Source organism: Chenopodium album, chromosome 17 (genome assembly GCF_948465745.1).
Source record: "Chenopodium album chromosome 17, dcCheAlbu1.1, whole genome shotgun sequence".
Lineage (NCBI taxonomy): Eukaryota > Viridiplantae > Streptophyta > Magnoliopsida > Caryophyllales > Amaranthaceae > Chenopodium > Chenopodium album.
This window is the reverse complement of record NC_137850.1, coordinates 40,980,977-40,994,382: the sequence shown is the minus strand read 5'-3', so window position 1 is coordinate 40,994,382 and position 13,406 is coordinate 40,980,977. Positions and strand designations below refer to the sequence as shown.

Here is a 13,406-nt window from a genome sequence, read left to right as displayed (position 1 = left end):
TTTAATTTTTTTCCCAAAAAAAAAAAAAAAGAAATGAAAAAAGTAAAACCCTAAATTACGAAAATACCCTTTATAACACTTACACCATTTCTCCTCATAACACCCACCCCTATAAATTCCAATTCCCATCACCCCTCATTTCTACAACTCTAGCTCAAACACACACTCTCCAAACAATTCCTTATTATTATTAAAAAAAAAAAAAACTAAAAAATTAAATTACCAAAATACCCTTCTCACCACCTATAACACCCACCCCTATAAATTCCAATTCCAATCCCCCTCTCATTTCCCTCAACCCAAAACACACACTCTCTCCAAATTATCCTTTAATCAAAACTTCATAATTTTCCCCTTTTTTCTAAAATCTAAAAAAGAAAAATGGGAGTAAACTCAAATAGAGTAGAAGATGAGAATCATTGTTTTGAAACAACTCTCAATATCATCCCAAATCACAACAACAATATTAATAATACAACAGCACAAACAATGGTGGTGCAATTACCAAATAACCCTTCTTCTCCAACAGAATTACACCGTGTTTGTTTGCCACCAAAAAGAAGCACTCTCCAAAAACTAAAACACAGGGTTTCTGATATATTCTTCCCTGATAATCCATTCCATAAATTCAACAACCAAACATGGCTTAAGAAATTTATTCTTACTCTTGAGTTTTTATTCCCTGTTTTTCAATGGGGTCCCACTTATAGTCTTAAGCTTTTTAGGGCTGATCTTATTTCTGGCCTCACCATTGCTAGCCTTGCCATCCCTCAGGTATGTTTTTTTTGTTTGGTTCGTGCATAACACACGTCGGTATTTTATTTTTATCAGAAAAACAAAGTTAGGAGCGCAAAAAACTTACCAGAATTAATCTTAAGGAGTATGATAAAATGGGTTGCTATTAGTTTGTTATAAATGTGCACAAATTCTGTTTTTTTTCTTCTTCATATTTTTCCTCTAAAATTAAGATATTTTGCTGAATTTATGACTTATGAACGAGTAGAGTATGAAAATTAAGTAGAAATTGTAAATATCTAAATTCATGGAACGATCCATGATTTTAGTAGCTGGCCAACTTTATGCGTAGTACTACAATACAGTGACCGATAAAATATTTAATACTTATAAATAGTCCGATCTTTTATTTTTATTTTTATTTTTAGTTTTATAATGATAGTGTATATTGAATGAGAAGTCTTAGTCAAAGAATTTAATTAACAAAATCTTACATTACTTCATTACTTGGATTGCAGGGAATCAGCTATGCAAAGCTAGCCAACCTACCACCAATCATTGGCCTATGTAAGCTACTCATAATTTTTTTTTTACTACGTCCGTTTTTAAAAGTACTTCCTGTTTATACGTCGATTGTTCGTCCTGTAGATTCAAGCTTTGTGCCACCATTGATATACTCAATACTAGGGAGTTCAAAGCATTTAGCAGTGGGCCCAGTTTCAATAGCTTCATTAGTAATGGGAACAATGCTAAGTGAAGTTGTTTCTCCAACTGAAGAACCAATTCTTTATCTTAAGCTTGCTTTTACTTCTACCTTTTTTGCTGGTGTTTTTCAAGCTGCTCTTGGTTTTCTCAGGTTTGTTAATTTTTTCTCCTTTTTTTTGGGTTTCAACACTTTTTTTTTTGAAGAATATTCTAAGAATATTCTTTTTTTGGGTGGGGTTGGAAAAAATAGTTGAAACACATTTAATGGCAAAAAATCATCATTATGTATCATGTATGTGATCTTACATGTGAATTGCGTAATATGTATCATATTAATGACATATTGGTACATAATTGCTACTCCTATCTCATATTACTTGCATAATTTTAACCGGAAATTATGTTATACTGCTTTGACCATTGGTATGTTTATAATCTATTTATAAAAATTATAAGAAAAAAAAGTAAAACTTTTAGAATACTACACTTTAAGATAACACATGAAAAATAACTAACAAACTAACATTTGAATGTGATGGTATGTAAGAAAATTCAATTGATTTTTTCATAATTTTCATATGTATGTAATGGTATATAAGCGGTTTTAAAATATCACTATAACCGTTTTAGATCGTGAAAGGTAGCTCTTGATTTAAGGGGGTCGTCATTTATTTAGACAATACAATTATACAAGTAATATTTCTAAAAAATAAATGAAAATTTCTTTAGAGAGTTACAAGCTAAACTAGTTGACAATTGACATCACCCGATGTCGGTACTTCATACTCCGTACAATTTAAGACAATCTTCCACACTAAATGATGATAGTGCAATGAATTACTCCATGTTCCCAAAATAAAGAATTATATAGCGGTGGGATGATTAATAGAAAGAGCCAAAGGAATTTGGACTATTACAGAAAGAGATATACCCAAAATTGAAATAAATAATTTTTTAAAAAAAAAATTGTGAAAAATAAATAAATTTAAAGTAGCAATTTGTAATTTTGTAGTTGAAAGAATTAAATTCAAAAATCTGTGGGTTTAATTGCAGGTTGGGATTTGTGATAGATTTTCTGTCAAAAGCAACCCTAATAGGATTTATGGCTGGGGCAGCAGTCATAGTGTCATTGCAACAGCTCAAGGGTTTACTTGGGATGGTCCACTTTACTAACCAAATGCAGATCATTCCTGTTTTGTCCTCTGTTTTGAAGTACAAAGATGAGGTATTCTACGTGATTATGTTTTTCCGTATATATTCTTCTTAATTTTATCAATATACACTTGTACTTGTACTCGTAGATCTCGTACGAAGTATAACCTAGGAGTACAAGTATTTTTGTAAAAATGTCCGTTGTCTAGAACTGTAATTCTATTGAAAATTTTATAGTTAATGAAAATAAAATATTAATGCATTTATGAATAGGGTTGATATTGATAATTTTTTATTTTTTGGGATTACAGTGGGCTTGGCCAACAATTTTAATGGGCTTATGCTTCCTTTTCTTTCTTCTTTCAGCAAGACATATTGTAAGTAGCACTTTTGCTATTGTTTTTCTTCTTTTGTTTTTGTTGTCTTTTTACAATTTCATTTGATTTATACTATGAATTGACACATTTTTTTGTCTTTCTAAATTTTTACCCAGAGTGCCACAAGGCCTAAGTTGTTCTGGTTATCAGCAGCTGCACCATTAACATCAGTTATCGTCTCTACAATCATGGTGTTCGCCATTAAGCCAAATCCTCAACGTATCCCAATTGTAAGAAAGTTAAATAAACACTTGGATTTCATACATAAATTATATCATATTATAAAAAAAAAAAAAAAAAAAAAACTCTATTTATTAAAAAAAATGGTACATTTGAAGAATTCATGGCATTGTTTAGATATCTAATAATATCATGCTGTTCTTTTGTAATATACTAGATTGGTCACTTGCCTAAAGGCCTCAACCCACCTTCAGCAAACATGCTCTATTTCAGTGGCTCTTATCTCGTTCTTGCTATCAAAACCGGCCTTGTTAGCGGCATTCTTGCCCTCACTGTAAGCATTCTGCATACTAATAGTTCTTAACTTCTTATTTACGCTATTTATCCAACAATATAAGAAGTGCATTTCTTGCAAAAGATCGAAACTTATATGTATATCTTTCGCCCCCTTATTTGTAGGAAGGAATTGCTGTTGGAAGAACATTTGCAGCCCTTAACAACTACCAAGTTGATGGTAACAAAGAAATGATGGCTATTGGTCTCATGAATATGGCGGGTTCTTGCTCTTCTTGCTATGTCACAACAGGTAATAATTTCATATTCTATAATAATCTATACTTCAGGAACACATTTTATTATATTTTTTTCCCCGATTTTTAGCTAATTATTTCTTCAAATAATAATTTGCAGGATCATTTTCAAGGTCTGCAGTAAACTATAATGCAGGAGCTAAAACCGCGATCTCAAACATAGTCATGGCATCAGCAGTCCTCATTACTCTTTTGTTCCTCATGCCTCTGTTCCATTACACGCCGACTGTTATCTTAGCTGCTATCATCATCACAGCAGTCATTGGTTTGATCGATTACCAAGCTGCTATTCATTTGTGGAAGGTTGATAAACTTGATTTCTTGGCTTGTGTATGCTCCTTCTTCGGCGTCCTCTTTGTTTCAGTTCCTCTAGGACTTGCTATTGCTGTAAGTCAATCTGTTTTATACTCTTTAAGTAAAATATCATATAATGTCCTTGGAATCCTGCCTCATGATATAATGAAATAATCATTTTACAGGTGGGAATTTCGGTGTTCAAAATTTTGCTTCATGTCACAAGGCCAAACACAAATGTTCTAGGAAACATTCCCGGAACTCAAACTTACCAAAGCCTTGGTAGATATAGAGAAGCAATGAGGATCCCTTCGTTCCTCATCCTCGCTATTGAGTCTCCTATCTACTTTGCAAACTCGACTTATCTTCAGGAGAGGTTCGACTACTATCCTAATCTCATGGCATTCAGAAATATATATTAAATATTCTTAATTATACTAACACAACTTGTGATACAGAATACTAGGATGGGTTCGAGAGGAGGAAGAGCGAGTCAAAGCTAACAATGACAGCGTGATGAAATGCGTAATCTTAGACATGAGTGGTAAGTTTAAATCTAGCATCCCCTGTTTTTTCTTTAGCTCAAGCAACTACTTTGAAATTGATACATAATGTGCCTCTATTTTGAACTATGCAAATCTCACAATATTGTCGAGTTTATGTAGACCAACCCTTACCCGACAAACCACCCTACACTGAATGATACGCGTAAGTACACCACCTAATTCACCCATTTGCAATTTCTTTAATGCAGCCGTAACAGCTATAGATACAAGTGGGATTGAACTGCTTGGCGAGCTCAGGAAGATGCTTGATAGAATGTCGCTGCAACTAGTACTAGCAAATCCAGCAGGAAATGTGATGGAAAAACTGCACGTTTCAAAAGTCATAGAATCCTTTGGCACACAAGGGCTTTACTTGACAGTCGGAGAAGCGATAGCTGATATTTCCTCATCATGGAAAGCTCAACCTTAACCAACCTCCAAGAGACAATTCAAGTAGACATAAAATATAATTGGAATCATTTTAGGTTAGAATTAGTCGAGCAGAGTTGTAGCAGTACCATAAATGTAACTAATGTGAACCATCATGTTCCAGCTCTTTCAAGGAGGAGATTTTGAGGCCTTTTTTTTTTTTTTTTTTTTTTAAAAAGTAGGTCTTTGTCCTTTGGAAAAAAATAATGGAAGATAAGTTGCGCGAAATAGCCAAAATACCCTGTGATTACCTATTTAATAATAGTGAAAATTAGTGACGGTAGGCAAATACCGTTATTTTTATGTTCTTTTTCCTTCCATGTTGTCGTTTTCGCTTTCGTTTTATAAAACCTTATCAAAAGAATAATTAATCTGTTGATTAGAAAGAAAAGCTTCAAATTTATATTAATGAAAGGTTGGAGAAAAGAAAAGAAAAGTGTGTATATAAATTTGTCTGATTAGTACAGATTTTTGACACAAAATGGGATACCCCATTAACAAGATTCTGAAGTATAATATTAGAAGAAACAACAGTACAAACCATTAAGCCAATTTATGAATGTTGATAAGCATATTATAGACTAGGTAACCCTACCACATTTCTACTTTTCAAAACAGAATCAATTATATATATTTTTTTTTTTTCATTTTTTGATAAATAGAAACCATGAAAACTGCCTTCTCATCTTAAAGATGAGTCAATCTTTATCAATCACAAAAAAAAAAAAAAAAAAAAAAAAGCACTAATATTTTTGATATGATATAGAACTATAGAAGTCTTTGTTTGTAATATACTTTTGGTTAAATGCAATATTTGTGATGGGGCTCAACTTCCAACTTGATGAGTTGACCCTCACCCATTGATAATAGGATGTAGCCGTAGTCACTCAAAAATTGATCTATCTCCTTGTCACAAGTGTATGATTTTATGTTTAACAACTTAAAAAGTTAAAAGTTCACTAATTTTACAGTGTAAAAGTGCTTAAAATATAATAAATAATTATCACTATGATTGATAAAAGCTCAAAATATGAACAACCATATCTTTAACACCAATGTTGAATGTTTGAAACATTCTTATCCTTAACACCCTAACATAAAATAAATGCACTTATCTAGTTATCTATGAATTTTGCCCAATGCAAAGTTGCAACACTTTCTTTTTAGGGACTCGTGAGATGTACACTATTTTCCAATCTCTATGACGGAATCTACCCAAACGCGATGTTTGCATAATACACGATATCTTGACACAAGCCAAAACCGGCCTTATACTTTTAGCTCCTAAACGTGGAAGGTACAATTTCCTCACACCAACTCGTGTACGTACAAGGCAAAGTTCATGCTCTAGAACATGGATTTGAGGACTTCAAATGTGTTTATGAGACATTCAAAACTTTGCTTTGGGTGTACCTTCTTTATGTCCTATCAATGTATTATAGACTTATGTAAAAGGAGTTGGAAAACAAATGGATATGGCTAAGAGGGCAGCAACAATTACTGAGACAATTGGCTACTTTATACTTGCTTCTAGATTTTACCTATGATTGTCTCCAATGAAATGAACATAGCATTTCAATAATTGTTATCTATACTAACTAAATGGATAATTAAGATGTCACTTCTATCTTCTTTTGTGGCTCCACTTCGATTATTTACATAGATATTTCTGTAGATTTGATACAGTAATTATTAGAATATAGAGTTCTTGGTCTCAAAATAATGTCCCCTCTTTCGTAAGGAGGATACACTGAATTGAAAGCCGAAATAGCTTCTTTCAATGAGGCGGACATACAAACGAGTAGAGCATACAACTGTGATTCTAGTTGCATAAAAGGATAAATGCAAGCAAGTGTGCAGAGACGAATGCATGCACAAAAAAACAGAGACAAACAAAGAAAGCCAAAAGTAGTACAGGAGGAGTTCATGCCAGCAACACCAAAGATTTTCCATTGTCAAGAAAAAAATAACGGTCCGAAACAATGCACAACCAATGAACCAAGGCATTTGAGATTTGATTAAATGAAATCTGAACAATTGATTGATCCTCTTGAGAAGATGCCTAGAGATTTTACAAGTTCTTCGAAAACTATGCGTACCTAATAACAGCAAAAGCTCTATGTTTCAAATACCTCTTTAACTCTTGCCAAGTGCTGCTCCCATGTGGAATCAACCAAAACAATAAGAGCTCCGTGTAAAGCGCTCCAGTCAATCCATCCTCGTGAAATATAACTTGATAATCTATATATACTTGAGTTTCCTCCACAAGCGCCTTAGAGAGCAAAGCCACCAATTCCAAGTTAAGAATAACAATTTCTCTCACATAAGTTTTTCCGGCCAATCATACATCTGTACAAGCTAAGTGTCAAATCAGAACACAGTTTATGGATATTATTTATTTTGGATTTTCGGTCAATAAGAAAACAAAACAATTGCAAAAGAATTACATGCTCTCAACTTTGAATTTCAAGTTATATGCATTTCGACAATGAACAGTGCAACAAACTGATACCAAACAAACTTCCCATCCAATTGATCCCATTAGGCAAAGCAATCAATCAAACAACTCCCAAGAGATGAAGAAAAAAGCAATCATCTTCATAAGTGTTACCATTTTGCACACTGAAACACCCTAACTTCACCTAATACTTAGTATCTGCCTAATCTGAATTACCAACTTCATCCTACATGAGACTATTATCCGATCGCACTAAACCAGACTATATCACAAAGTAATTCAACATACCATCAAGACTACAAAAACCATACCCCATGAATATATCACAAGGCAATTCATGGTACCATCAAGACCCGAAAATTCCTATCCCATCAAGACCATAACATGCGATTAACACCTGAAACCCCCCAACAAGTTAGGAAGTGAATCCTACAAATTCCAGTCTGCAGCTGCCTCCTCTAGTAGCCACTGCAAAACAGTCCTAAACCAGTGGATCCACAAGCCAAACACACAACTCATTATAGACCTTGAAACATTAATGACAAAAGGGAGATACAAGGAACTCGAACAAACAACAGAGCATTCAGACCAAGCCTCAGACCTAAGGTCTTTCACACCCAGACTACTCATGTCACTGACCTAGTGGGGCATGATTTTTCACAGGTAATACAACAACATTTTGAAGTGCAGAAACAAAAGGTTCAATATACAAGCATTCTGGTCCAGTATAAGGGTAATATCATAATATGTATCAGAATAATCACAAAATTCCAGAATATACAAGCTAAGTTTAGGATGTTTGCTATCAGCCCATTTGGTGCAGGTATATTCTAGCCTTGGAAACAGCATTAAAAAAATTGATATTGAATCACTTGTTAGTATCTATGAATTGACAACAAAAGCAGCAAGTTGGTATTGTCTTCTCATATGTTCATTATTGGCGCTCGGTAGAAAGAAAAATGAAAGAACTAAGAAGTTAAGATTAAAAAAAAAAAAAAAAAACCAACCTATTGAAGCAGCCATATAATGAGTATATCACAGATATACACAGAGCAAAAAAAATAAAGCTACAGCTCACTGAAAACTAGAGTTTTGAAATAAGAAATTAAATGCCAAGGTGTAAAATGATTATTTGCTTACTTGAACGCAAACGAGTAATGGGAATTTCCCGAAGTTCACGTCTTATGCACAAGTATTCACCAAGTAATGCCATAACTGCAAGTCCAGCGATATTGACAATCCACCACGTAAATGACGAAGGCCATCCACCATACACAACACAAATGATGAGATGGATGATGTAGATAGTTGCGGAAAAATCTAAGCACTTTTTTGCCCTCTCAACCAGATAAAGTAGATAGCCAGCTCTGATCATAGATGAAATTTCATGAATTAGACTTTTAATGACATCTAAGAATTACGATCAAATCTAAATAAACTGTTTCAGAACTTAATATGCACTTGAAAAAGGTGAAAAGAGAACATCAGGATATATCTTATACAAGTCAGCAAAAGATCACGCTTGTTTAGAGAGAATGAAAACCTAGTAAATTTTCATAGCTATTACTGCAAAGGCCCTATGTAGTTCAACCATCTGCTGATCACAGATGATGGAATGAGGCCCCCTCCAACCCCATTGGACTTTGTTCTAGTTCAGAACACTGATTACTGGTACAATCACATCCTTTATAGGTTTGTTGATGTATTACAATCAAGTACTCACAGTCTACTCCAAGCAAGAGAAAAGACAACCCAATAGAAAGGAAAAAAAAAAAAAAATAGTAGTCACCAAAGGCATAAACAACATTTACCCCCCCCCCCCCCCCAACCTTCTCTCTTTTTCTTCTCCCCTTATAATGTTGCTTAAAAACTTTGCAATAATGCATTAAATTCTAGGCTAATTTGATTAATAAAATATGTACGGTCTAATTTTTTAAGAAGATTCCTCAAACAAATTGCATCAATTGTTGTCGAAGCTGCTAAAAAATCTTCACAAGTTGACAGTGTTACCAAGTTACCACTGTCTGTTTTTCAAAGTCCAGATGAAAGGTGCAAGTTCATTTAGTAGTACTTTCTCTTTCATCTTGGTCAGAGACCCATTTATTATCAAAGTTTCCAACTAGTCTTAAATTGTCTCCATAAGCATAAATCATCCCATAATTTAAGATGTTTTTTTCTACCATCCATTCCTGTTTGCAGCACTTCAATAGGATATATAATAGGTGTCTCAAAACTCCAAAGACAATATTCCGTCATGGTAAAGTGCCTCAGACTTCCAACTAGACTGCTGTATAAAGTTGAGTCATTTAATTTCCTCTCCCCAATTTATTTTCATACCTGTTGCAACAGTACAGCATAATGTTTTGCACGATATTCATTATAAACTTCCTTGGTAGCTTATTTGTGTAGTTCTTCTCTAAAACAGAAACTAAACTTTGAAGTGGATCAACTTCAATTCCAAAAATAACAATAGTATAACATCAATCTCTAATTTCAAGCTCATAAACTTGTAGAACACGGCAGCCTTTGGCTATTTCAATCTCATCAACATCACAACATGTAAACTAATTCTCAGAATATCTCCTACATACTCATATGGCCATTTAATCAATCCAAATGGAATCTTAATACCCATCAATGCCAGCAATTCAGCCGTTAAATGCCTTCTTTCATGTCTTCGAAAAAAACTTTTGGTACTTGATACTTCAACTTATTTCTTAAGACTGAAAAATGTGGGCTTAAAAATGAGGAACAAAAAACTTCCACAATTAGTTTGTAGCCTTTTTCTACAAAATAACACCCCCCCCCCCCCCTCTCCCTCTCCCCAAAAATTAAAAAAGTCAGAACCAGCAGTATTACCCATTAAAAAGATGCTTGTAACATAAACTTTATAAGAGAAGAGCAATATCAGACAAATCACAAATGAAAAGGCAAAGAGTCCCTCTCAAATAACTTGAATTTAGTCTACCATAACCATTTACTTTTTTCTATTTAACAAGCCGGAGACATCCACCACTGGCCAGAAAAGATGGCGAAGATGACAACTTCATATTAAACGTTCATATTATACGTCTTTAAAAGGACCAGTCCTCCTATGCTATCTTTTAATCAAAACGACAGAATCTGAGACAAATTCAAACCTAGCTCATAAAGCTAAATGCAATCACTTTTATAGCATTGTGAAAAATCTACAATAAAGGTCTTTCCAAAGCCAACTTGCAAGTAAATCTAGGCTCTTATCCAAAAACCCAAAAAAAAAAAAAAGGTACAATAAAACATAATGATCTGCTAATGAAACACAAGTTCCTAACAGCACAAAAGCCCACAGCGTCCATAATAGTCCTAAAAAAAAGTAGCAAAACCTAATAGTAATCACATAAATAGGCCTAAGAACCTTCTCTTTAGGAGCAATCCTTAGATGCCTTTCACTCTGTCTAAAAAATTCACTAAATATTTTACCGCTAAGACTTATTTCAAAGGAGCAAACAAAGTAGATTAGAATCCATGCCCTTGTTCATCCATTCATTTTCTACTAGCATTCAATACCTTCAACAATACTCTTAGTGACAAAATATAAGAGAAAGCTAGCAATAGAGGAGTCCGGAGTCAAACTTCTATGTCACTAATAGTCTTTAACATCCTCCTCACTCAAAGACCTTTTACTCATAACTACTCATGTCTTGATAGTTGGTACCCACCACAAAAATTCCAAAGTAATAAAAAATTCTCAACTCTAAACTATTGGCCATATTAAGAGGCGATCTGATGTTAATTCCTATTGTCTTATCGTTCTTTATTCATGAAATATACAACTCTTGTTAGCCATTTTGGGAGCTAAGATGAAAAATTGTTTCTTACTTCATACATCTAGCTTTCGGTAGCAATCACAGAAGACATAACAACTAGTCCTCAGAACTGTGCTCTTCCAACAAAGCCAAACTAGTACATAAAACCCAACATGTCTAATGATCTCCTGAATTGAACAAAAGTTTTGACTCCATCAGACTATGATTCATATGCTTCAATATCCACATAAGAGCAAACCAATCCAGCCCCTACAAGTGTACTGAATTATCTTGAGTGGAGTTATATATTTAGGTTACAAAAACCACATATTTCACAATTAGCTACAATAGCACAAGCCCACCAAACCCCTCCTCCAACATATGCACAAAAACAGATCAACCTCAAAGCCCACATTACAATGACACTATACCACAACCGCGTACAACTACTCATCAAAAAGAAATTGACCAAAATCCATAATTGAGTACCCACCCTTCTTTTGTGATTTGAACTACAACAAACACCTAGTAACAAAAGACTTCTTCATTTAAACAATTCTCAATCACCACCGCGAGGCATAATCATAAATCCAAAGTCAGATCAAAACATCATTCTTAGTAGTTAGTACAGAAAGCACCCTCATTACTCTTTCATAAAACTTACCAAATCAATCAACCAAATTACCAAATCCATTCAACTTCATCAACCCTCAAGCATCTTCAGAAAATTTACCTACCCCATTGATCCAAACTAGATCATAATTCTCAAAATATAAGTTCAACCTAACAATAAAATACAAACCCACCTTACAAAAATAAATATAAAAAAATCCCAAATACAGCAAAATATCTGAAACTGTAATTACAACATAATTAATGAATTATAATCAAAATTATAAGAAATTGAAACAAATTAAGAAAATGGGCTTACCCAGCAAGGGAAGTGAGGAGGAAAGAAGCAATGACACACCAACCAGTGACGGTAGAAGCAGTAACAGCGGCGAAATCGAAGAAATAAAAGAGGCCCATTCTTGAAACCCTAGTTCCAACTAAAAGGGCAAACAATAATCCCAGTGTTACATAATACAAACATTGCAAACACACAATTTGAGCGACGATCATCCATGGGTCCCACACCACCGCCCCATAGAACATGACTCTACTTTCTCTCTCCTCTCTTTCTCTTTCTCTCTTACTGAAATTCGATCAACACTGAATTCCGATTCCAGTAATTAGGGTTCTACGGAACCCATGAAATCAAAATTCGGATCTTTTGGATTAAAATCAATGGATCAGATGTGAAAGAAAGATTAACAAATTGGGTGAATGTTGAAGATCAAATTGATCTGATTTGGGGGAGGAATTGTTGCAATAGTTGAAATTAGGGTTTGAGAATTGGGAAAAATCAGTGAATCGGAAGAGAAAAGGGGGAAGAAAGGAGACCGTTGAGCCACAGCTGATTCTTCCACTTCACATAAACAGAAAGAAAGAAAGTGAGGAGAGAGAAAATCAGTTTTATTTTATGTTAATGAAGAATTATTTATTATTTATTTAAATTAATTATCATAAAATATTCATCAATAGACCGCATAGCGCAGTGGATTAGCGCGTTTGACTTCGGATCAAAAGGTCGTGGGTTCGACTCCCACTGTGGTCGAATTTTCTTTTTCAGTTTGTGATCTATTTTTTGCTTTCTGCATGAAATGCGGCTTAATGTTTTTTTTTTTATTTATTATTTTTAAACCCTCACGGATTTATTTTTTTTTTTAATTTTTTATTTAGTATTTGCAGGCAAAGCACTTGGGACTTGAGAGTAGAGGGGAAGGTAAGGGAATCCGTACCCCCTAAGTACCCTCACTTGGTTGGATTCGAATCTCAAACCTCTAGAATTTGAGGTAAGAGTCTTACAAGTGAATCAACACTTTGTTGGTAATGCGGCTTTATGTAGTGACTAGTTTTGAGTTTGGGTGATACCCCGCTTTTTTTAAGTCTGAGTGATGCAGCCATGCAGGTCTCGTGACTTGAAAATACTGTCAACTTTCCCAAAAATATACTCCCTTAATAATTGGACTAAAAAAAAAAAAAAAAAAACCATTTTATATCTCTAAGAAATCTATATAGAACAAGGAAAAGCCATCTACTGATTTGAGGTAAAG

General features: G+C 34.0%; 2 protein-coding genes and 1 non-coding gene across 4 annotated transcripts; 2 read left to right on the top strand and 1 right to left on the bottom strand.

The window, feature by feature from the left end:
- Positions 1-313: 313 nt before the first annotated feature.
- Positions 314-5,315, top strand: LOC145587985 (putative sulfate transporter 3.4). Its single transcript, XM_081644626.1, has 12 exons — positions 314-774; positions 1,254-1,302; positions 1,384-1,591; positions 2,494-2,665; positions 2,904-2,969; positions 3,086-3,199; positions 3,367-3,483; positions 3,609-3,735; positions 3,840-4,126; positions 4,219-4,409; positions 4,492-4,577; positions 4,788-5,315. The coding sequence occupies exons 1-12, from the start codon at positions 382-384 to the stop codon at positions 5,006-5,008; spliced, it is 2,031 nt and encodes a 676-aa protein (XP_081500752.1). The 5' UTR covers positions 314-381; the 3' UTR covers positions 5,009-5,315.
- A 1,601-nt stretch (positions 5,316-6,916) lies between these two features.
- Positions 6,917-12,724, bottom strand: LOC145589719 (uncharacterized). 2 transcript variants are annotated; one of them, XM_081646399.1, is made up of 3 exons: positions 12,182-12,724; positions 8,606-8,832; positions 6,917-7,365 (listed from the first exon to the last, which is right to left on the bottom strand). In XM_081646399.1, the coding sequence occupies exons 1-3, from the start codon at positions 12,403-12,405 to the stop codon at positions 7,349-7,351; spliced, it is 468 nt and encodes a 155-aa protein (XP_081502525.1). In that variant the 5' UTR covers positions 12,406-12,724; the 3' UTR covers positions 6,917-7,348. The 2 variants fall into 2 exon arrangements, with proteins under 2 accessions (XP_081502525.1, XP_081502526.1); XM_081646400.1 differs by having other exon boundaries at positions 6,917-7,356.
- Positions 12,725-12,833: 109 nt separating this feature from the next.
- TRNAR-UCG (transfer RNA arginine (anticodon UCG)) lies at positions 12,834-12,907 on the top strand. The gene has a single exon. It is a non-coding gene; the product is annotated as a tRNA-Arg (tRNA).
- The last annotated feature ends 499 nt before the right edge of the window (positions 12,908-13,406 follow it).